The 26,282-nt window shown below is 36.6% G+C and overlaps 2 protein-coding genes across 4 annotated transcripts in view; one reads left to right on the forward strand and one right to left on the reverse strand.

Annotated features, from left to right (window-relative positions):
• Window positions 1–8,325: 8,325 nt before the first annotated feature.
• On the reverse strand, window positions 8,326–11,991 carry LOC113225434. The gene is made up of 3 exons (XM_026457745.1): window positions 11,778–11,991; window positions 11,572–11,673; window positions 8,326–8,927 (listed from the first exon to the last, which is right to left on the reverse strand). The coding sequence occupies exons 1-3, from the start codon at window positions 11,922–11,924 to the stop codon at window positions 8,511–8,513; spliced, it is 666 nt and encodes a 221-aa protein (XP_026313530.1). The 5' UTR covers window positions 11,925–11,991; the 3' UTR covers window positions 8,326–8,510.
• Window positions 11,992–12,667: 676 nt separating this feature from the next.
• LOC113225393 (bleomycin hydrolase) overlaps window positions 12,668–26,282 on the forward strand; it is a 22,761-nt gene continuing 9,146 nt past the window's right edge. Inside the window, exons 1-6 of one of the 3 annotated variants that reach the window (XM_026457692.1) lie at window positions 12,668–12,809; window positions 13,833–13,990; window positions 15,205–15,335; window positions 17,507–17,621; window positions 20,902–21,039; window positions 21,798–21,918. In XM_026457692.1, the coding sequence (XP_026313477.1) occupies window positions 12,731–12,809; window positions 13,833–13,990; window positions 15,205–15,335; window positions 17,507–17,621; window positions 20,902–21,039; window positions 21,798–21,918 (742 nt within the window). In that variant the 5' untranslated portion in view covers window positions 12,668–12,730. Of the gene's footprint in view, window positions 12,810–13,197; window positions 13,364–13,399; window positions 13,422–13,832; window positions 13,991–15,204; window positions 15,336–17,506; window positions 17,622–20,901; window positions 21,040–21,797; window positions 21,919–26,282 lie in introns of those variants that run through there. The other 2 variants (XM_026457693.1, XM_026457695.1) reach the window with 2 other exon arrangements.

Genomic DNA, 26,282 nt, shown 5'->3' on the forward strand with positions numbered 1-26,282 from the left:
GAACCTATTGCAATAAAACGGCAATTTCATACTTTAACCCCTAATATCAGTGGAGATGAAGTTTTATTCGAAATGAAATGTCCAACAATTTTCACAATTTCACACGTTAATTGATATCGAACGATACGATAGTTGGGGCCGATTTTAGTTTGTCTATGTATTAAAAATAAAAACTACGATTGTGTGACATGCAAAGTTTTTATTTGCCGCCATTTCGCCAGTCGATGGTCGTAACATGCGGTTCGTGAACACATCACAGAGAGCTTATAATATGTGTGTAGATAAAGCAGTGTATGTAACTGTGCATAATTAAGCATTGAAACACTCGTGAGATGTTTTTATGAAACGAGCCGACAGGCGAGGCGAAACCTTCTCTCGTATTTTAATGCCTTTCATTATGTGACATTCAGTCACAGTCACATAAACTACTATTTTACGTTCTTTGATTTTTGTAATTAACACATTATTTATCCGAATTCCAAATCACATATATTTGTTCGTCTCGGGTCATGGAATAAACAAAGTGGTCTGCGTCTCGGGCTCTATACAGGCCCCATGATCACGGCTTACTGAAATTTGTATTAATCAACAGTTATGATTAAGTAACTATTTATATATTATTTATGTTTACAACGGCCTCCATGGCCGAACGGTTACCATGCTGATTTGCCACACAGAGGTCCCGGGTTCGATTCCCGGGCCGGGAGAAACATTTTTTTTTCTTTTTTTTTCGCACACACTCACATCCCCGCACTAGGGATACCTTATATCGCAAGTTCCATGGACATACACATAGACCCAAACTCACGAGAGAAATAAATGTACGCTGTACAAATATTTCTCCCGCCCGGGAATCGAACGCGTGACCTCTGCGTGGCAGTCCAACATGATAACCGTTCGGTCACGGATATTTGTATGGCCTACATTTATTTATCTTGTGAGTTTGTGGTTGTCTGTGTGTATCTGTAATTCTGTATAGGAGTCTTCATGCAGTCGAGATTGACTGCATGCAGTTAATGCATGACGTTGACTACGACTACACGCATTAACTGCAAACATGCAGTCAATCTGTTAGCTGAGTCAATCTGTTAGCTTTAGGCTGCTAACAGATTGACTTTTGTTTTCGCGGTTTGTCTTTCTCAGTGACGGCAAAAATTTCAAATACGGTAAGAGGAGAGGGACAATATTTTGTTAAATAAGGGAATCATCAAATTTATTAATGCGGAATCGGCCGGCGCTGGTCAGAAAAAGCTTTGTCTATGCAATACAATAAGAGCGAAAATGTTGCGCTGCGCGTTTTGCTTCCGTTCGTTCCGCCGACGGCAAACGCATCACGTCTTTTTCGTTCTTATTACGTGGACATAGGGCTTTATCTGAACAGCTTAATGCAATTCCGGTTCGTGAAACCTTCATAATTTTTCTAAAAGAAAGGGGAAAGATATTTGGGTATCCGATATGTCCGTCAGTTTTCTTGGAAGCATTTCAGTAGGGAAAATCGAAGGAAAGAGTGCCAGAGGAAAACCGACCGACAAAGTTATTTAGATCTGTAGGACTAGCACGACAAGGTACGACTTGCGTGAGAGCGACATAAAACGCGAGATTTCTATGCGAGCATAGCAGTATCTCGCGCTTTATGTCGCTCTCGCGTTAGTCGCGCCCTGTCGTGCCAGCTAGAGGTGGGTGATAAATAACGTCACGATGAAAAAAATCACGATGATCCACCATCAAACAGTATCACCGTGACTAGTTCCGAAGGAACGACGTTCCAAAGTCACATAGGTGTTCCTCCGTTCCAATAGCTATCCCCGTCACTCACATCACGACATACGTATTTGATACAATGCGCGATCTCCGTTCCGTGATGACTGAGCGCGCCACTCGTTGTAGTTCTCTTTAAAACGTGCCATTTGGGCGATAGGAGTGAATGAAATAGGATGACTTTCTTTGCTCACTCAGAAGGGTCGTAGATGCTTATTACTACTAGAAAAGGCGGATGAAAAAAATCTGCAGCAGTTATTATAAACCTATTTATGAACAAAGAAAATATTTTTGTATATTTGTTTTATTATAGGAAGAGTTGGTATTTTTTATTTATGTATAATCTACTTTGTGTATTCTACTAGAAATATAATTACATTACACTTTATTGCTATTTTTAACAATCCAAAGATTCGCATTAAATAAGTAACAAACAAAATTACATTAAATACAAAATCAACTTTTTGAATGGAATTGAAACTTATTACAAAGGGAGTAACAACTTAAATCATTCTATAAAAAACGGCTATAAGTATTAGAAAGAAGCCGCTGGCTAAAACCGTATATCGTGATGTAAGTTATAGGCGTGTAAAGGTCACGTAAGTAACAGTCGTGACAAAATCACGATGATTTATCACTATGATTTTTTGGAACCGGAACGACAGTCACGGCGATAGAAATGTAACGCTATTCCCCATGTCTAGCGCCAGCCCAACAGATAAGGGAAAAAGTTAAAATCGAGTCGTATTTGGAGAGTCCTAAATCGCAATGATTGGTACAGATAAACCCTGGACAAGCGCCCCGCTCTTAAATAAGAAGTGGAAATGACTACTCGTTCAGGGAAGTACTGCCACCTTACCTATTTCTGCCGCCAAGCAGTAGGTAATGTGAGCATTACTGCGTTCCGGTTTAGTGGGGTAAGGATGCTGGTGTAATTACCGGCACATGAGACTTGTCAACTTACTTCTCAGGGTGACGGGCGCAGTGCCCATAATTCGTTGCGATTTAAGGTCTGAATGGCACTGCAACTTTTATGGATAGGCGTGTCGCTTACCACCAGACGCACGCTTGCTCGTCCCGTCAGTTGGTATTTAAAAAAAAATCAATAAAACACATAGAGATGATCACAGCTTTATTTCGATCAATATCAGAATGCCGCAAAAATATTTATTTAAGTACTCATGTTTGACACCAACAATTCTAAGTAGATATACGTATGTATATTATATCACAAATCATATTTTCGGACAGTTACTTCTTACAATACTTATATTATATAAATTGGAAGAATAGCATTATAAAGTATTTATAGAGTTTAGGGAAGTTGAAACAACAAGAAGTAGACAAAGACAACAAGGTTAAATATCTTAGTCGAAAATTACGTAATAAGATTAAATATTTTTTTAAATTAATCTACGTTAATATTGTCATTTTAAGCTTTATTCTTTAGAACGTTTAGCCAATTTTCGATATTTAAGAAGCACCAGACATTTTATCAAATCATCAGTAATCTTACCAAAACTCAATATGTCATTAAAAATAACCGTCTTAAATAGAAGTCTACCTTGAGACTCTGACATATTAACTAAAGTAACGAATAACTCGTGTATTTAAGTTGCATTTTTGCTAGATATGCTCGGAATCAGTCCTTGATCGTCCGGAGTTTTCGCACTGACAAGGCTAGTGTTGTGAAAAACTCGAGTCCGGAGTCCATATTTTAGGACTCGACAAGACAAGGACTCACTGCTCAGTGTATTACGAGAGCCCATCGAGTTTCCGAATAGAGCCGAGTTCGACATTAGTGCTCGAGTCTATTTATCCAACGAGTTGCGCTCGAGTCTGGTAAGTATCTACCTACTGAGCGGCGTTAATTGCCTCAGTGGCCGAACGGTTACCATGCCAGACTGTCACGCAGAGGTCCTGTGTTCGATTCACAGGCCGGGAGAAATATGTGTATGGCCTACATTTGTTTCTCTCGTGAGTTTGGGTGTAATTTGTGGTTGTCTGTTGTGTGTGTCCATGGCACCAGCGACACAGGGTTTCCCTAGTGCGGGGCTATGAGTGGTTGCGTTTATTATTATTTTTATTAATTGTGGTGTGATGTGCTAACCTGTAGTGTAATTACTGTGGTATATTTTTTTTTATTATTAAGTATCGATATCTTCTTTTTTGAAATCACTACATTGGGTTTTTGTTTTTTATTTAATTCGTGGGCACTAGGTAATAGTTATTTAGGAAAATGGAACCGCTTGTCTTACTCGAAACTTTGTAGAGTAGCAGTCGCTTCGAGTCGAGTTTTGGAACCGAACGTTAGGTTTACGGCTCCAGTTCTTTTTAGACACGTGTCCGTACCTACTCGATGATTGATCGATGAGATGACTCGCGCTTGATTCGACTCGGACTTGTGAATGTTTTAGGCCACCGAGCCGTGCAAAATGAGTCGAGTTTATAAATGTAGACTCCCGGTCTAAAGTTTTATACAACACTAGTCAAGGCACACAGTTTCCATCAAATCACCGCCCGCGTGTATCGCCGCGGAATCTCGTGATTACGGACCGCGGACGGTTCGAAACGTGTCGAGGAAAATGTCGACTTAAATACGAGAGTTATCCGTTAGTTTAGTAAATAAGTATAACACACTCTTAACTATATTTCGACAATGTGTAATACTATCGAAGGTCCAAACTTCGCAAATTTATTGAGAAATTCTTTACACTGATAACATACGCACGTGCCATCACTCCTTGTCTCGCGTGGTTTTTGATAAACCCCTTTAGCGTGCGTATGGACCTGGCGAATACACCGCACTACATTATTAACATGTATTTAACTTCATGCAGCACGTGTGCAGCGCGTGTGCCGTGCGCGCGCAGCGCACATGCAACTGGTTCGCGGCGCATTCGTCGGATTTGTACGCATCCTTAGCCTCCTACATTGGCATCAGTCTCTTCCTACATAATTATAACCTGACCACTTTTAAAGATATCCTCAATCCCTCAGTCTGATCAAGGCTTGTACTTTATTATATACATAGAAATCTACTAACGTTCTGCCGTGTTTACGATAACAACAGTAAGTCTAAGTATTAATTTCAAACATACTTAATGTTAATATTGTAAGCATTACACCGTTTCAATCAACAAAAATCTATCTTTTATACACGACCAAGTCATCGAAGCATTCTCTTCCTGTCACTGCTTCTTTTGTACAAAAAAAAAATTACTTAAAAATAAAAACTAACAGTTCTGGTTAGCCAAATAGGTATGGTTACAATGTTTTTATTATGTGTAATTCTTAATAAATACCAACATAAATGTTTTTCAAGAAAAACAACTAATATTATATATATAGAATGACATAGCCATAAGTAATATCATCGAGTATGTAACCAGAAATAGAGACGAAATAAGGGCCATTCATCCCTGGCAACTCATCAGGTAAATGGGTCTTATATCACTTTTAAATATCAAATCTCGTTTGAGCTGAAATCACAAATTAGAAAGCTGAAATAGTACAGCACCAACAACAGTGACTGACCTGTGTGTACGTCTCCGTATATTCCAAAAATATTCTGTGTTTATTGTAATAAAGATAATATCTCAACTATGGGGGGCTGTTCCATTCGGTGGTATGGGAAAAGCAACAAAACATCTAATTACAAAACAAACTGAATCAATTTTCTTCGGTAATTAAATATAAAGCTCTAGTTAAACTGGTCGATTTGAAGCGAAACATTTGACGACACCTGTCAATTGTTTCGAATTCGGGCTGGCCAATCGGAGCGCAGTTGTCACCGTGTTGATTTGGCAGAATAGTTTTCAAACAAATTAAATGACATTTCGTTCTCTATTTCTGATTATATACTCGATGTGTAATCTTAATCGACTAAATACTGAAACTGACAGCGTATACTATTAGAAAAGCATCCAATAATTTGAATATAGAATGCAATGATCTTATACGTAGTAGGTATACGTAAAAGAATGTCACTACATAACCATGTGTAATCTTAATCGATTATTAACCTCATACTTAAATTTTTAACGAGGACGAAACGATAACGCATACTATTAATTAACGGAACTGCTGTGCGAAACGATTATTATGTAATTTCGAATAATACACTAGTCTTTCTTATTTTTCTTTTTTACAGACCTGCACGATTTGTACGCGCGAAATTTTAGGTCACAAATCGAAATTCAAATTTGGCCATCGTAACGTCCTGCATAATTGTTTTGAGGAACGGCCAAGTAATTCTGTTCGTAGGTTGTGCTACTTGAGTGGATGTCAAGAAAGTTTCGCTCGTTTTGCTATTTGAATGCAATCGACAATTTCCGTAAAACACGAATAATCCCGAAATTTGGACTTTAAAAATAGTACCTATACGTACATCACAAGTCAAATCCTATCTTTATAGTCTAAAACATAACATAAAAACATATTATATTCTAAAAGAAACAAAAGTCTACCTTTGAATGAGTGAATAATTTAAGTCTAAGCAATGATCTTTTATACGTATGTACATCGAGTATATAACCAGAAATAGAGACGAAATAAGGGCCATTCATTCCTGGTAACTCATCAGTGATACAACACTTGTAAAACAAGTCTCGTTTGCACTGAAATATAGACAGCACCAACAACTGACCTACAGTGTACGTCTCTGTATATTTCAAGTCTATTCTGTATTTATTGTAATAAAGACAATATGTCTAACAATGGCATGCTGTTCCATTTGGTGGTATGGGGAAAAACAGCAAAGCATCTAATTACAAAACAAACGGAATCAAATTTCATCGGTAATTAAATTTGAAATATGTATTTTATTTTTTAAATATAAATTTTAAATATATATTTGCAATTTTCGTCCATTATAGCAAAGCTCAAATTAACTAGTCGATTTGAATTGAAACAATTGACGACACCCGTCAATTGTTTCGAATTCGGGCTAGCCAATCGGAGCGCAGATGTCACAGTAATGATACAACAGAATAGTTTTCAAACAAATTAAATAACATTTCGTCTCTATTTCTGGTATATACTCGGTGCGTATGTATAAAGTCAAAATTAAATCGGTAAACGTATTCGCACCAGTCACTTTTTTATACATAAACTGGCAAATTGTTAAGACAGTCTAGTTGATGAAAAGAGATTACCTATACACAAACAGTGATTACATACCGCCGCGCGTACTTCGGACTTTGCATAGAGTTCAAATTAGGTCCTAAGTGTCAAGCTTGGAGGGCTCTTGACACTTTTGACATTCAAATATTCAAATTCAAATATTATATTTCGGATTATTCGTCCATGTTGGTTAGTACGATAAAGAAAAAAAACTTACACGCTAATGTTAGTAATTACAACTTATAAATATGTTAAAATTATTATTACAAAGATCGAACACTCAGAAAAAATTCCTTCGATCCGGCCGGATTCGAACCGACGTCTTATAGCAAACCTTGTCAGAAGCTATACCAACTAAGCAACGGAACGAACCAGGGAACCTCACGAATTTTTCTGTGTTTGTTGTCGTGTCTTTGTGTTTGCTTTTTCAACGACTTTTTAGCCGTAGCGCCATCTATTGGAAATCTATGAAAGTATTTCGTCACCCAGTTAGATACCTTTACAGCTACCAGCCCCCGCTAGGAATGTCACTATTCTTTATCTATTTTATATACGCTTATTATTGTATTTAAACTTTTATTGAATTGATATTCAATTATTTTTTATGTAAAATTAGGTACTCCACTAGTTTGTTTATAATTATTACTAGAAAGATCGAAGACTCACAAAAAGTTATATTTAAAAAAATATTATAAATATGTACTGGGTTTCGTGTATACATGAAGTTTGGTCCAGTGTTCAAGAAATAATCCCTGGACCCTGCCAGCAGTAATACTCAAGATGCCGTTACCGCTGCCACGCTCTCTGCGCATCATGGATGCCCCGCTCTCTTTCTCATGATGACGGCAAATCCATCTACATGAGCGTCTGCGAACATTCCTGAAGCGCTACAGAATCGCAACAGCATCCAGAATGTATTATTGTACACGAAACATTGTAATTTTAAGGCCCTTCCGACCAAAATCATTGATTTTGAACTTGATTGGTTAGAAATTAATAACAATCTTGTATTGAACAGCAACTTGCTGCTCAATAAAGATGAGTCTTGTGAGTAATCATTTATGTGCACTCAAGTTATATTTTTATTAATAAACACAAACTTAATATTAATCTTGAATTTAAGATGGATTGATTAATGTCTCCTGTGCCTCCTGTGCGCACACTCGACTTTTATCAATGATTGTAAAAGTATTTTTAAATTAAAATGTAATTTACGTAACGTGACCATACGTCCCGCTTTTAAGATTCGTCTCCCGTTGTCCCCAAAACACTGAACAATGTCCCGCTTTGATAAAACAGAACATACCTACGTGACAATAAATTTAAAAAAATGGCGCGATAGCGAAAATTATATAAAGCGTAATTAAAATTATATAAATTAGATCTCTTTTAAAATTTTTGATCAATAAACGTTTATAGTTTTTAATTTTTTTATACACATGTGGTAACTTACAAACATGGTGTTTTATTTTTAAAACAATAATAAATTTACAGGCGTCCCGCTCTAAAAGGAATAAATAAAGGTCACGTTAAATTTACGTTGAGATACATTATAATAAGAGTTACATAGTGACAAAGTGAGCACGATTGCATAAGAATGTGTTATCGTAATGATCATTATTTGAAAATTATCGCAAGCAACTTCTCATTTGTTTATTCTGATGCTTCATTGACGACTCAGCCTTGTCCGCCTGACTGATCATCTGATCCAACTTACCAAACTGGCAAGTTACACTGCTACCAATATCCTTTGTTGCTGATTTTAAAAGCGAAGTTTCTTCATTGTCTTGCATGGTTTTCAAATCGTCTAACGCGGAATTAATATCGCCGCCATGTTTGTTTTTGGAGCTTCCAGCTCGCGGTGTCATTTCGTTGTCGTTTGGACCAAGACCTTCATTTATAGAGCCTCCTTCTGTGTTCGTAGGTGGAACGTAATCTTTGTCATAGTTGGTTTGACCGACGTAACTGGGTTCGGTGGAGTATGATAAGTTATCCTTCGACGATAAGTTTATGCGAAAAAAATTTGTAATGCTGCCGCAGACACCCTTAAATGAAAATAAGATGAAATTACTCGAAATGTAATTCTTCTACTTGATTAAATCGTACAAATCGTAAAATAGTATATTAATTTTACGTTGAAAACATTATACAACACTTCCGTGCTTGAGATTTAAATGCGACTCGTGACTGTACTATAAAAAAAAAACAAAAAAATACATAAATAGATGCATAGAAAGTATGGAAGGTTTTTAAAATAAATAAATAAAAAATAAATAAAAATAAAAATCTTTTATTTTCAGACACCATAGGTCCATAGTTTGTTAATAAGCAACCTTATACTATATTAGTACCAAATGACTGTATGGTGAATTTATGGTGTATTGTATATGAAGTGCACATTAAAATTTTTTAAATCGAGATGTCATAATACATAATATAAAAGTCACTGAAATAATAATGATAATTGAGTGGAGAGTAAAAATTTAAAATACTAAAATTTACAATTAATAAAATAACAATTCAAATTCAAATTAGCTAATAAAATAATAATAATTAACATGAACAAAAGTAAAATTTTAGAAATCACATGTCACAGACAAATCCATTACATTACAACTACTATTACAATTACTACTACTTACTTAGTCACTATTTTTGTGTGCGAGATGCATCTGTCTACACAATGTGCTATGATCGGGGAATCATGTCGCTCTGGTATTACCCTTAGGATGGAATTGGAACTACCCCGTAGACTGCAGAGCAGCGAGGCCGTTTTCTTTCGCATGATGGCATTAAAACCATGTTCTATCGTTTTTGTGGTCACACTTTACACGATTTTAGTAGCAGTAGAGCTTCTTATGAAAGAGCCTTGGGAAATGATGCCACCATACCTAGTTATTTCTACCACCAAAGATTAATGTGAACATTACTGCGTTCCAGTTTTGAAAGGTGAGGGTGCTGGAGAACCACAGAATTCAATTCCGCAAAATGGCCAAATTCAATTCGAAAATATACTACGAGTTTAAAAATTTTCTAGGTTTTTCTGATAAACAGAATAATCACTTATATATTTTAGATATTAACTAGTTTATGTCAAATAAACATAAGTGATATTTTATAGAGATATTTTGATTGTATTAAAATTAGCTCTTTATAAAGATGCCTTCATGACCTCTTTTCACTAAGTAGAGGTCATGAAGGTATTTTTGTACAAGTTCGATCGTGTATGGAGAAACTGCTCCCACCTTTCGGACAGCTCTGCCCATTACCAGTTAGCTGCCTTGGACCGGGTGGAGCGAAAAGCAAAGAGATTTATTAACAACAATTCTCTTATGGAGTCGACGCTACGAAATCTCGACCATCGCAGAAAAGTAGCCTGCTTGTTGGTTTTCTATGGGATACATTTCGGGGAGTGTGCGTAGGAACTTTTCAATTTAGTACCGCCCTCATCGTTCCTCCTTCGGTCGACTAGAAGGTCCGGAACACTGCATCCTTATGTCGTTGATATACCACCTATTCGCACTAAGCGCTTTGCTTCCTCCTTTCTGATACGTACGGCAAACGAATGGAATACTCTACCGGCATCTATGTTTCCCGGAAAGTACAATTTAGGGCTATTCATGGCTAGAGTGAATAGGCATCTTTTGGGTAAACGCGTTCCATCGTCGGAAGTCGAATTTGGAACCCTTATGGATGGAATATTTACTTTAAATTTGGAATGAAATGGACCACTACTGAGTAGGTGAATGGGTACCACCCTATTCTGCAATCTGTGCCTCTAAACAACAAAAAAGAATCGCCGAAATCGGTTCACAAATGTCGGAGTAATCGCATAACATACTACACACAAAATACAGCGGAATTGAGAACGTCCTCGTTTTTTTGAACTCAATTAAAAAAATAGTGTTAATGCATATAAAGCACATAACCACAGACCATATAACTAGCAGTAGTACTATCTCGTCCTTCGGGAGAGGATAAGGCATCTAATTAGCAATACAGCCAGAATTTTTTATTATACTTATTCTTTGATTAGATTTTAATTCTTCTTCAATAATTTCATTTTCTGACATATTAACGCGGGAAACCGTCTTTACGGTAGCGATTTTGAAAGTAACTTTTTATATTAGAAAATCTTATGAAGAAAAAATTCTAATGACAATTTAATATTGGCATACTAGATGTGGTATAAATTAAATACTTTGACATAATAAGAGTTTTTAAATGTAATAATCGGAATGAAAACCATAATTTATAGTCATTTTTATAAGAATATTCGTCCGCCATTAATGGTAGATTTTTGTGATACCATTATTATTTAATATACACCAACGATATCTATGTACTAGCGTAGTACACCAAATTGTTTGATACCGAAAAATCGCACAAACATTTTAATTTCATTTCATGATGTCAGTTGCGCCTTTTCAACTAACAATTATTGAGATAGATTTCTTCAACAAATTAGAATATTATAAATTGGTTTCTTTTTTTCCTGATCCCGAATATGTATTAATTTTGATAAAAATGTGAGTTATGCCTTTGTAGTTCCGAGGACAGTAATACTAATAGTTCTTGTACACAATTTAGTTCTAGTTCTTGTATGCAAATTTTTCACTCTCCCTTAAAATTATTCTAAATTACGTGAACGGTGTTGTTTGCTCAGTGACAATATACTCTACGACTTACCTTTAGTTTGTTTATTTTGGTCTGTGTTGATTTTAAAATGTCGTTCAATTCATTTAGGCCACCCTTTACATCTTTTATATCTTCGTCTAGGGCCGCTGTATTCTGTAATAATTAACCATAAAAAAGATATTGACCAGCGAAAAATAAATACATCGTCACCATTAATATCCATCTTATGATGCGTAGATAAGGTTTAAAATCAATACCTCAGCAGTCCTAATTTCCACTTCCTCGAATTCCACAACGTCCAAATGTTTGTGTTTTTGCAAAAAATCTTCTTTGTCTGGCAAAGGTTGACCAAACAATTCCGCTCTCGTACATGCATCTTCGTAAGCTTTTAACGACATTTTCATTTATTTTTCGAACGCTATTATTTTAAAACATGAGCACTGAGTGGCCACTAGGTCAGAAATTCACAAAACGCAAGGCCTTGACCTAAATAATGGATATGACACGGGAAAAGTGAAAAATTCTATGACACGAAGTTGTGCACGACAGCCTTGTAGGGGATATTGATTTTCTCTTCCTAGTACTGTCTTTTCGCCTCTAAGACGTAATAATGGTTATATACTGTAGTTGTGAGGAATCATATTTTAAAAAATATTTTCTCTATGAGGAATGACTCAACAACGTTAAATAAGCTATTTACCGTTAATTGTTTCTGAATAATATCATAGGTTTTGTTCAAAATTCGCGGCAGTATCACATTCCGTTTTAAGCATCAAAATGTTTCACAATTTAGTTTCTTCCATTCAGTTTCCAAATACTTATAGTTTATAGTTTTGTATTCATTACATTATACATTGTGCATGCTTAGTAAATAAATAAATAAACTGTTATTGATGCATTTGTTGTGTTAAATTCAATAATTTTGTCAAAATATCCCTTGCAAATTGTATAACGGTCCTATCAGCTGGTTTTATAAAGTTCAATGTCCCTATGTGAAACAGGATTGAACAAAATTACATTTTGAATGAGCTAAAAAGAGAAGCTTGATATATCTGTCTATCACGCACTCACAGGGATCAATCACCTATGAAAAGAATTTGTATTTCGATTTCGTCTGTCGTTCCGTGTTGTTTTTACCGGTAAATAAAGAAAATCTTGTGGTTACGTCGACATCGACGTAGACGTAGTTCCAGATTTTAGTTTTAATTTCATGTTTAGCTCAGTCGTTAGACAGTGCAGACTGCCGTATTTATTAAGAACTGCTACAACCATGTCGTCGAATTCGGAAGGTAACATTTCAACCTTCTTTCTTATTTTAATTTTAAACTTTCGTTTTAGATTTTTGTGAAACCTGTAACAAAACATTCGGTATTTTGTGCTAAAAATAAACTCGCGTTAGAGTTATTTTGAGTGCATTTTTCATGCATTTGCTGGTTGAATGTGCTTTGTCATCGCGCAGTTTTAAACAGCCTCTTGTTTTAATTTTCTTTTTTTTACCAAATCGTGTATATTGTACTGGCCAATAAGCTAAATCGATCATAAAAAGCTCCTTGGTATTTTAAAAAGAAAACTAGTGCACTTCTGTTTTTAAAAAATAAAATTGTCAAATATACTTGGGCACCTGAAATTGTAAAAAATTCCATTTTATAGATTTGTTTTAAAAATCCTAATAATCATGAAATGAATACAATAGTACTGACACTTAACATTGCAAAAAGTGTTGTCACAAAATTGCAAAGACATTGTCACGAGAAAGTGTGCCGTACAAGTGAGTTTTTAAGTCTGTAAAAACCATTCAAACTGGATACTTTTAGCAATGGAGATGCAAAAATGCATGTCGCCGGTAAATACCTATTCCATAAAGTTGCCCATACCGACTTTTACTGTAGAGAGATTCAAAAGTTAGTAACAACCAACAGCTACATAATATTTTTAAATTGTTCAATATGGCCTAATATATTGTGTCCCAAAATTATTAGGACCATCTCCACGTGTAGTACTGCAATTAACAATGTGACCCACCATTATTCAGGGGTCTCTACATAGTGGATCTATGCCCCAAGGCAAAGCCCCCAAATAACCAGTTTGTTTTGCACCAAGATGTCCTGAAACATGAATAAATACCATACAAACTTCAACCCAAACCTGAATCAATTCAGAAACAACCGTTTCCTAAATTGGTCCTAACGTGAATTGCCCCGGGACCTTATACATATTGCTAACTTACCTGTACATTTTATATAAATTACCAATCTTAAACTTGTTGGGTATTTTGTAGTATTACTGCTAATCTTTTATGACTTTTGTTTTAGTCCCCCTTACCATTGAGAAACTGAACAAGTTCCGCAATGACTTCTATGCTGATCCAAAGAATGAGCTGGCACAGAATGTATGCACCCGTTTTGATCCATTCGAAGTGGCCATTAGCAGACGGAAAGCAGACAGCAGTCTACATGTGTACAATATTAAGGTAAAATATTAATACCTTGACGGTATTCCTATGTATTAGACTCATTTCCCTATGCGAGCTTGCAAAGGGCATAAATAATATAAACATGCAGGTCCGTAGATTCACTCAATGTACAAAGGAGGTGAAAGGTAGACTTTACAGCTTTTTTTCAGTCAATGCACTTCTGTGGGTTAGATACACAGCATACATGCAAACCTATAAGAGTACAGTGCAATAACATCTTCAAGATGCTGTTGGGACTGCCACGGCTCCGGCATGTTTACCGAAGCGCAAACAAACTACTTTTATGCCATTAGGCAATAAAAGGTGTTGTCTCTGCTAAATAGAGTGTGTGGCAGTGGCAATGGCATCCTAAATATGTTTGCTCATCCATAATTTTGACTGTACAATTTGGATATAGATCACTCCTGGTCAAATTAAGTAATGATTTATGCATTTTCTTAATTTTAATACTTAAATTTTTGTAGTTCAATATTTAAATTTTGTTTTATTTGGTAATGTTATAGTGAGTACTCCGTTCAGGAAAAAGGCTAAAACTTTGTATTCCTACATGAGGTCTTGCTTGTTACAAGGCAACACCTGCCACAGGAGTATTCGGACAGACAGAAGAAGTTACAATGATTGAGATCCAAATGTCACTTAATAAACAAAAAGTAGTACCATTTTGCCCCATGATAGATTATACTGAGATTCCTAGTGAGGAAATTGTTGCTTCTCGAAACTTCTTTGGATGAGCACATGCCAGTACACGGTTGTGGTATGTCATCTGGTTAAAGATTCAAACAGACAAAGGCATGAGACTACTCCAGTTCTTTAACACTGTTGACCTTATATCCGAATTGTAATTAGTGGTGATCACAATAGATCATTTATTTTCTGTAGATGGGTAATAATATCTAGATAGCTGTCTAATCATTTTCGAACAGTTGATAGAATCTATGACAGAACTGGTAAAAATTTGGTGCCTGTGCAGAACTCGTCTGGATTTGTACTAATACTGCCATAAAGCACCACTCTTGTGTTTTTGCATGAAATGCTCAGGAGACGTCACCTATGGTACAGGCAAAACATTTGCAAGATTAAGGACTTCCTTAAGTAAATATTTAAAAAAAGTGTACAGTAGGAGGCAAACAAGCGGATATCTACTGCAACTGGCATCCAATTTTTTTTACAAGTGGAAAGTCTGATTATTGTTTGATAATCCTCTTTTGCAGATCGAATCAGAAGGTAAGCCGGTGACAAACCAGGAGAACTCTGGCCGCTGTTGGCTGTTCGCGGCGCTCAACGTTATGCGACTGCCCTTCATGAAGAAATACAGCCTTGAGGAATTTGAGTTTTCACAGAGGTATTATTTCAAATTTTATTATAAGGCGTAAGAATAAGTACTGTTTTTTTCCTTATACAAGATTATATAAATAAAGCATAAGATATATAAAGGTAGCCAATCAATTTAAAGAGTGAAATGTGTCACTGAGAGTGTGTCAAGTGCCTGCATTGTGCAGTATTTGTACTGTATTATGTTTTGCTTGCTTCACGTTATTAGTCATTAAATGTAATCTTCATTATCTTACATATTTTACTGCTTATTATTAAATAATACATTGTTGCAGAATACTACTATTTTGAACTAAGCATATAGCGACGAGCAGAGCATGCGAAACATTATCGTGAATAAAGCACCCGTCTTCTTACGTATACAAATTTTTTTGACGTAAGAAGATGGGTATGTGCTCTTTTCACTCTAAAGTTTCACTTGTCCTGCTCAAAAATACAATTCATTAACAAAAATTACAGTACAATTCACTAATAAAAATAAGCATTCTTAAATTAAAGGTAAAAATAGTAGACTTAAATTTCCAATTAAACATTAATGCTTAAGGTAAATAAATAGTTTCAAGATTAATGATGCATAATTAATTTGTGTACAACATTTTTCTATAACTAAATTACCTCCACATCATCAGCTTGTCTTTAGACATAAGCCTCGTCCAGAGACTTCCAATTCTCCCTGTCCTGTGCCTGTCGTTGCCAAAAAGAGCCTGCCACCAATTTGTAAATCATCTTTCCATCTTCTTCGCTGCTTTTTCTCATCAGGTTGTCAGAAGAGAGACAATAACTTTAATAATAATTACTGATTATTACAAACCGACCACAGTCTTGCTCAGTTGATAAGAGCAGTGGCCTCGATGTGGCAACAGACGCTGGTTCAAGTCCAGTTATATCTTAGGTATTTTTCTTTGTGTTGTTTGTTCTTTGTATCAATAATTATAACAAAGTTGTAACAAAGGAGTATTTTCACAAAAAATGTGAATCCCATGGTAGTAATAACCTAACCTCTGGTAAAACAAAAACCGACCTCAAAAGTCATTCATGCCCTAGTTTACTACCCTTAGAAGTAGAATATTTCCTTCAAATTTAAATGGGACCACTTCTGAGGTACCCTCTTTCCAACAAAAAAAGAATCATCAAAATCGGTTCACAAATGGCGGAGTTATCGCATAACATACACACAAAAAAACCATACAGACGAATTGAGAACCTCCTACTTTTTTTGAAGTCAGTTAAAAATAAAGTAGTAAATTGCTAGGGAGTTTCCGAGAGGAACAGTTCCCAGAACACACAGACCAGAACCAATCCAACAAAATTCACTGATATACACACCCAACATGTAACCACCATACACAACGACCAAGGGTCGTATTCTAGAACTCTATTCAATGCTCAAGTCAGGATTGCACTGGCAACACAAGCACTGGAAATACGACCCCAATGGCAGGGACTTGAGTATGATTTCGAGTGCTTTAAACCATACTCAGATCCTGACTTGAGTCAGGACGTGAGCAGACTTGAGTATGATTTCAAGCACTGGAAATACGACCCTAATGACAAGGACTTGAGTATGATTTTCAGTGCTCAGTGCAATACTCAAGTCCTGACTTGAGTATTGAGTAGAGTTCTGGAACACGACTTAAGTCACACGCACACGCTCGCACCTTGGTTTTAGTTTCATCACTTTTTTGTTTTTTTTTTTCTTTCTTTATTTCTGCTATAATTGTTGCAATTGTTTTAACTTAAAATTTCGTCTGGGATAGTGCAAATACGCGTATGTAACATTGATAAAAGGTATCTGCAGTACATCAAATTTTACAGGAGATTGATTTATCGTTGTTACTTTGTTTTTTCAATAGTTACGACTTTAATTTTTGCACAGGGTAAACTAGTTTAGGCTCCAGCCTTTGCAGACAACAAATCTTTTGCTTTTTACTTATTTTTGTACAACAATTTATTATTAATTTAGAAAATTTTATTTCCCATATTGGTAACCTACCCCACAGTGCAAACCGTTGGGCCACAGAGGTCGTCAACTACTAATGGTACTCATTAAAATTATATACAATGAATTACTAATTTTGAAAAATTTTATTAAACAGGTTTTTATTTTTATCAATTTAGATTTTTTAGTCAACAGAGTATAATTGATAGAGCTTGAATGTCGGTCGTATATTTGTATTCCAGTTACTTATTCTTTTGGGACAAGATCGAGCGCTCTCACTACTGGCTGAACAACATCGTTTCCACCGCAAAGGCGGGCGAACCCTTGGACGGAAGACTGGTCAACTTTTTACTCAAAGTAAGTTCTTAATCACGACTGTGGACCCAAAATGTCAATATACGTTGATTTAAGGCTTTACTTTGTCTAATTCTTATTTATTAAATCTGTAGGTGAGACTTCTAGAACCTTAAGGCTCAACTCACACTGGCGCAAAGTTGAAGCCTCGCGACGCGTCATATTTTTCGCCTATACCATATTCATCTCTATTTTCCCATAATTAAGGTACAAATTTGTGTTATGCAAATATGGAATCGCGCGTCGACGCTTGGTTAAAGTCAAGCGATTTCGCGTCTCCGTGCGTTGTAGTTGAAAAACAGGACGGGACGCGACGCTTCTACTCCGCGTCAGTGCGAGTCGATACAACCTCAAATCGCATAACAGTGAAAGTGTTGTGTTAACATCTTTGGAAAAAATGTGTAGTAAAATTAAGGATATACTCTGATTAGTAAACGGTGTGAAAACAGGATTCCAAAAAGTTTTCACGATAGAAAAAATAGAATTTAAAACACGAACTTACCTCGAGATTTTGTAAGCAAACCGCTGTTCAATAGATACTTTACCTATACCAATGAGTTTTTTTTATATCAACTAAACGTATAGTATACGATATATATTTTTCAAATGACTTTAATAAAAAAAAATATTCTGAAATAAAGCCAGTGTCCTTGCCACTCGACACAAGCAAAATGAACCTTATTAGTACAGGAAAAATTTGAATTGGCGCTGTGGTAGTATCGACTTTAAGTCCCAAATGGTAATTTATGCTGCGGGGGGTTAAAGAGAATAAGGCTGTTAACTGGGCATTTAAAATCAATCGAATATGTTAAATAAAAAACAAACGACGATATAACTTAATGTGTTATAACCATTGCGTGATTTTTAGCATTCTAAACATTAAACCAATCTTTGTAAAAACATCTAATTTCCAAAATATGGACTTAAGGTACTTTACCACTCAACTACAGAAATAAAATAAATAAACGTGACTTTTCTATATTCTCATTTTTTGGTTGACTATACGATACAGCTACATCCTGTGCGTAGGATTTCATAGTCCATTTGATGTCACGCCTTATTTTATCAACCATCACATCCTTTCCCCCACCCATTGGCGGTAACTGTTTATTACTTTATCATTTATCAAATATTTGCTAGCAATTTGCTGAACACTTTTAGATACGGGTATTTGCGTTTCGTATTACTATCTGTTATCATTGTTTGTGAAGTGTGAAATTATAAATCTTAGGTTTCTAGAAACTTCGTAATAATGATTGTCATTTGTTTTATAGTCGTCACCAAATAAGAGGCCAAATTTGACAGCTAAAGAAGGCGATAGTATGTAACTTTGAATGCGATCAACGAAACAATAAACAAAGTTGAAAAAAATACATAAATATTATTGAAACATTATATGTTATAACAAAACTAATTTGAAGTGCTGTTTTCGCAGGAATTACAATATAAAATACAATTTTGAGTTACTCCGAAACGTCCTGGAAACAGTTACGTCCTAAAGCAATTTATTTCTTAAATAATGGTGTTGTAAGCAATTAATTGCCGAATTTCACCGAGTTACTTCGATTTCTCGGTAAAAATATTGACTTATTAAATATTAAAACAAAAATGTGTAAAATAGGTGTATCTTAAATAATTATGTATATAACATCTCTGACCACACCTATTGCAAATAAATATATAATTTATCTAATTTAAAAGAGCTTGGTTATTTTAGGTGTATTTTTCTTGTGACTCGGCTTTGCTCTTAGACTGTTCCTGTTTTCTAAATTATGAACATTATTTAAGATTGTATGTTGCTGATATTGGCATCTTTTAACTTACTGCCAGCCAAATAATAAAAAATTTGTGAAATCCTTGGTTTCTTGGTAATTTAATCTTTTTATGTAGTTGTTTTATCTACGAACATACTTATTTACACTAAATTCTCGTAATAAACCCTTTATGAATATTATAAAATCAAAATTTAAAGAATTGGATACAATTCATCGGAATGTGGGATAATTTTACGAAAATGAGAAGAATTGCTACCAAATTGCAAGGTATTCTGTAAATTAATTGCTTTTAACAGAATTGGACGATTTGTCCTTTTAGGCCCCCTGAACAACATTGAACCGAAAAATAATCTAAACAATTACAAACTCAGAATATTGAATCGATTTCTCGTAAAAATCGTATAATGTGATTACCGATGTGATTAGTCCACATCGCATCCCTATTCGCGTCACGATAACAAGTGTCAAATTTGGCCTCTTATTTGGTGACCACCATAACCGCAAAAACATACTTTTGTGTACCTGACGACGCGTGATGTCATTTAGGGCGCGTTCCCATTATGTCGTGAAGACAGATAGTGGTGCAGTTTAAAGTGTCGTGGCTTGTATATTTAAATGAAGTTGTTCACACATATAACAACACGATTAACTGTCGTTCACGACATTTTTGATGCTATGACGACAGATGGCCGTGACAATGGGAAGAGCTAGAACGGCAGTCGCCCGACGATAAATAAAACGTCACGATAAAAATATGACGACAAATAATCGCAGCTTCAAACGATTCCATCGTGGCAACGACGAAGCGGCTGCCGTGAATCGATAAATTGTCATCGCGATCTAGTGGGAACAGCTAGACAAGACAGTCGGTCAACGATAAAATAAACGTCCACGGCACAGTCACGACAGATGTCGTGATAAGGCAACAGGCGAGACGCGACTGTCGTCCAATGATAAATAAATCGTTACGACATAATGGGAACGCGGCCTAAGTTTCATTGCCGAACGGTCTTTTGACAGAGGCCTAAACGCAAAGGCTCTATTTTAAAACCCCGATGAAAAAGAGGCGAGTTATAAAACGCAACCACATTCACAAACACCACCATGAGATTACAGTGACAGTTATCACTAGCGACCGCGTAAAATGTTTGTATACAAAATGTTGTTTCTTTTTGTGACCTAGGCTAGGGGCGCTGTATTTTTCGCCATACAAAATTGTGAAGTAATTTACGCGGTCGCTAGCGACAACTGTCACAGTAAACTCGTGATTGAGACACGTGGCATGCTACAAAAGTTACTCGAGGTCAGGCGTGGCGTGCTGTGTAAAAAAATGCGTGTACCGCGCGCCGCCCACATGGCCTGCTGCTTCAGAAAAATCGTTTGTTCTATGGAGCTGAAAGTATTAATAAAGAAACTGATGCCGATGTTACGCCGTCATATTTACTTTGTGTAGAAAATACTTACACTCATAGTTTATTATATTTACGATGTGAAATGTTTATTACCAGGACCCTATAAACGATGGCGGACAATGGGATATGATAGTAAACCTGGTGAACAAGTACGGTGTGGTACCCAAGAAGATATTCCCAGAGTCATTTAGCTCCAGGCGTAGTCTGCACATGAATGCACTCATTAAGACCAAGGTAAACATGTTTACTATCTACTTAATTAGGTACAATTAATGGTTCTCTACATAGAACCAGTCATAGTCTCCTAAAAAGTACTCTTCATGTAAAAATAGATCCTAAAGTTCCAAATACAAGACTAATACTTCCATGGCCACGTTCACTTTAGTTTAAGAGACAATCGTTACCAAATTTCTATACAATTATATTAGTAAAAAGGAAAAATTTTGAAATTATTAACTTAAATTAATAATATTATTAATAATGAATAAGTTCCACCAGTTTTGGTTTCACCAGTGCTGATTTTTTTGTGTCAATAGTGGACGTGTAGATGTTTACAATAAATAAAAAATGAGAGAGAGGAGTATAAAACATATTTTAATTACCTCGACGTTTCGGACATATTCATTGTCCATGGTCTCGAAGGGACTGAAGAGGCGTGTGTCAGCATTTTATAACCGTGCGTGTTTTTCTAACTACCCGCACTTCATCTTGATAACCCTAGTGCACAAATAAATAATGACGATCAAGTGCGGGTGGTAAGAAAAATTCTAACGTCTATACGTTACAATACGTCCGGAACGTCGAGGTAATTAAAATATGTTTTATATATGATCAAGTCCCGAATGAAAAATGAAATAATAAATGAAAATCGTGAAAGTTGGTCTCAAAGGACAGAGAGGTGCTCTCACACACATCTTTGAAGAAAATATAAAGGCAATAATTTACTACCTCAGCTCCCAGAGCACCAATCCTTATTTGGTTATCTTTTTCAGCTCCGCGAGTTCGCCAAAGAACTGCGAGACAAAGTGGCGGCAAATGAGTCAGACGAAATGATACAGCAAGTCATCAACAAACAGATCGCAATCATTTACAACATCGTTGCTACTTGCTTAGGTAAAAACTTTTTCAATCGAACGTTGAAATTGGTATTCCAAAATAGTAGATTACACAACAAGTGCATAAAACGCGCCATTTTACTCGAGACGTGTATAAGAAGAAAAAATCATATTCAACGTCAGAAAATTAAACCTAATAGGCGCTAAAACGTAGCTTATTTTTTTGTTCTCGCTAAATAGAAGTAAAATGTCGCTTTTGATGTCAAAATGTTGTTAAATTTTGCGACAAAGTCACTGGGTTGACAACGCTCTCACCATTCAACATTTTATTTATCAATGAATACGTTAGAATCTCTGCCATTTAATAACTTACTTTACACCCTAATGAAACAATGTTCTGTAAATATCTCTGCTTTTCGAGGGTAGTGGCCTACGTCTGGAAATTGTCATGGATACCCTATGTTACCGACTAAAACTTGACGATGTTTCGCCTTGTCGCTTTCCGGCGGGAATACGGGAACCCAAATGCACCCTACCGCGAATCAAGAATAGTGGCCTAAACCAACATTCTTTTAGTGATTTATAGTCTGTCTTTTTTGAAGATAAAGTAAAATGACAGTTCATTGCGTAAGTGTTACCCGCTTGCAAGCGGGTAGTGATTGCAGTCGATAAAATATTCTGTCGACTATCGACTGAATGTTGGTCACGCTTATGCAATACATAGCCAAACTTGTTTCATTTGAATCATCATCCGCTCTTTATTCGTCCAACTGCCCCACCACAGGTTTATTTAAATTGTCAATTTTTGTAAGTTCATACATACAACTGCATTTAGAACTATGTCTACGAAAACACAAAAAAGAATGCATTTACTTTAAAGTTCTATTTAACTTAGTCAAATTCACCTGATTTCATTAAAATGTACTGAAATAAAAATTTATTTCGGTAGTAGTAGCCCACTGTCAAAATGAGAATAAAAAATGTAATAACGCAATTAGTAATCTTTAAAACGTCGTAACATTTACAATTCAGACGTTTTTGGCAAAATTTTACCGTCTTTCACAATCTGTCGATAAAACTGTCAGCAACAACTACATGAGTGTTTAAAATTTTATGAAAACTGGCAACTCTGCAAACGTCATTTTACTCCGTCTTCAAAAAATAAAACGGATTTCCACCCCGAAGGGCAGAAAACAGTTATTTTAGGTCTTGCCGAGGCTTGACTTTTCGGAGATAACTATCATCCCATTCATGTGCAAAACGCAAGTTACCTACTCGCTACGTCTGTGAGAGAAGGGCAGTGCGCGGGGATCGCGGGGAGCGGCCCCCGCGCGGGTGGCGTCGGCAGGCGCGGGCGGCAGGTCGCGCGCTCGCACTCTTCAGTACTTCCCGAAAGAGCCGGCAAGGCCTTGCTCAGGTCAAGCCTCGGCAAGGCCTAAAATAACTGTTTTCTGCCCTTCGGGGTGGAACATTTACAACATTTGTTGCGAATATAATAAGACCTGCCCTTAATCTTGGTTTTAAATAATGGCAATGTATTTGAAAACATTAGTCCTTCTGCTTAAGGACAAAGACAAGTAACAAAAATAAATTATAGATGAGAACATGATATTTTCAATACGTACTATGTACTGCTAAAAATTAACACAGAAACAAACCAATGTCTTTAAGATCACTTAATTGGCTTACAACCTAGGTTCATATTCTTTAATCAGTCTCAGAGAGAGATCATCAGTATAGGTACCTGCATCATGAAATTATAACAAAATCACAAACTTGAATCACAAGTACAACTAACCTAAGGAACTAAATGAGGTAGCCAGCGGATTAGTCTCATGAGCCCGACCTTATGAAAAGTCTTGGAATAATGCTTGAAGAAATGCAATAAAGCTTGATGAAATTTTCTTGCCCTCTCCAGTTGCCTCTTGATAAAATCTGATCTACTGGAACATTATTTTCAAAGTCATAAGAGGCCACGGCTGAGCGAATTGAGCTTGGACTGCAATGGACTCCTAGCTGTTTTAACGTTGTTTTAAGCCAACCTGCAATAACGGTCCTAGAGGCGGCTTTAACCTTACCACGAGTACCAATAAAAAGATTATGCAGTCCTTCCTGTGCTCTTCGCCTGTTCTGGGAAATTTCTAATAAACGTTTCACCCATTTGACTAAATCCCACGAAGTGTTAGGCGAGCTTGATAATAACCAACCAGACTGGCGATGCCTGGCATTGTCGGTTTTTGACCCGAATGTCGGCCAAATAGTAATTGTAGAATTTTCAATTATACAGTGTTCAGGATCTATAAGCAATAATGTCAAATCGTGGATTCTGCGTCCCGAAGCTAATAGTAGCAGGAACGCGACATGACGGGATACTTGGAAAATACTATTTGTATCGGGTGGATTACAATCGAGCCAGTGTAAAAGATCTTGAATATTCCAAATTTCAGATTTCTTGGACTGCTTACTGTGTGGTTTTAAACTGATTGCTTTTAACATTGTTGATACCAGAGAATGTGAATTTAAAGCTGATCCATTTTCAAGGTTGGCTATGGACGTAACCATCGATTTATGGACTAAAATCGTTGCATATGCTAGCTTTTTAATTCTGTGGAGGAAGCCCAAATATGCGGCGACTTCTTGAGGCCGAGGCCTATCCGGTTTTGCCTCACTCTGTTTACACCACTCGGCCCATTGCCGCCATGCTGAACTGTATGTCTTCCATGTCGATTCCCTCCATCCTCCTTGTAATAGAGCGACGTCGTCTTTGCATAAACCCGATACTAATTTGCTCCACTCCGTACCTTCCAGACCTCTAAAGTAATGTTGTTCACTTTTGGAGGGAGAAGATTTGTTGATAGGTTCACAAGATGGAGGGCCGGGTTGCGAATCTGAAATGGAGCTGCAACTGCTCTGCGCTTTAAGTCTCCTCTCCAGAACGCCTATTGCCATTTCGGGACTACCAACAGGAAGAATCCCTTTGCTTTCTCAGGTGATGTAAAACCTTGGGTATTGTGGGTGGAGGAGGAAATTATCCAAGCCAGCTCATAATTCCACTGCCTGCTGAAGGCATTGATGAACTGCGCTTGATGAAATTGATAGGACTGATGCAAACAGGTCTACCTCCGGGACACCCTATTTATGAAATATGATTATTAAGAAATCCGCAATTACTAAGAAATCGTTGAGGTAAACGAGCCTTCCTCTCTCAACTGGCTTACTAACCAATTTCTCACCCGTGAGAATGCCAGTGGGGCGCTTGATAGCCCGAAGGGAAGACACGTCATTTGAAAAAGTTGGTTTTTGTAAGAAAAAGCCAAGGACCCCCTGTGAGTCTCTTTTATTGGTGTGTGAAAATAGGCTTGAAAGATGTCTAATTTCCCCATGTAATCGCCTCTTTGAAGAAGGGCTGGAACTTGGCTTTGATTGATTAGTCGAAACTTTTTTGGATTGAGATAGCCGTTTAATCCCCGAAGATCGAATATTTGGCGCAATTTTCCGTTCGGCTATGAAATTAGGAATAATCGGGAGAAAAACCCGTCCGATGTCTTACTTCTTCTATGACTCCAGAGTTGAGAAGTTCCCGTATTTCTCTGGATATGTTGGGTGAAGGTTATGTCTCGAACTTTTTTAAATGGGTTTGCTTAAAAGGATTGAGAGGGGTTTCTTTGCAAATGGGATCGAGTAACCGGTTATTACTCTTAGTATTGCATCCGGGGCTTTCAATTCGTGCCATTGGTTCTCGAAGTCCTTCAGCTGACCCCTTTGAAAATAATTAACGTCTTTGATGCGATGATCAGCGAACCTTCGATTTTTGAGGTTTCTTCTTTGCCAGGCCTTCTCTGTACTTATTGTCTTTGAATGGGTGTCCTCTCTTAGACTGGTATTTTCCTCTTGCTGAACCTGCTGAGCTTGCACGGCTTGGGTCAGAACGACGTAAATACTTGAGAAAGTTATGCTTGGTTGGTTTATTGGTTTTAAAGAAAAATATTTTTGAAGAGCCCCCCATATCCTTGATAAGACTTGATAGTTTCTTTTCATTAAATAACTGCGTTGGAGAAGGCGGAATTCCAGCAAATCTTTGCTTTAACACCTCATTTCTAGGCTTGAAGGTTTTACGTCTCATGTCAATAGTTTCAGCTCGATGAGCAATCACAAACTGCAGAAGTTCATCAGACTTGGTCAAAGAACAGACTCGTTCAGAATTTTCTTAACTCGTTCGGCTGTCTCTGGAAATTCTTTTACTAACTCCTGTAATTCTTCAGCTACACCCTTCCTCTGAGTTAACAGGCCATGTGCGATTGTGCCCAAGAGTCCATCCAGTCTTTCGAGAATTCGAGATCCTTGGATGCCCAAATTAGCCAAATCTGGGTTTGTTTTCAAAGAGGAGAAAACTGAGGAAGCGTGTAGCTTCTTTTCTACTTT

Source organism: Hyposmocoma kahamanoa, unplaced genomic scaffold (assembly GCF_003589595.1).
Source record: "Hyposmocoma kahamanoa isolate Upper Pololo Valley unplaced genomic scaffold, ASM358959v1 160, whole genome shotgun sequence".
Taxonomy (NCBI): domain Eukaryota; kingdom Metazoa; phylum Arthropoda; class Insecta; order Lepidoptera; family Cosmopterigidae; genus Hyposmocoma; species Hyposmocoma kahamanoa.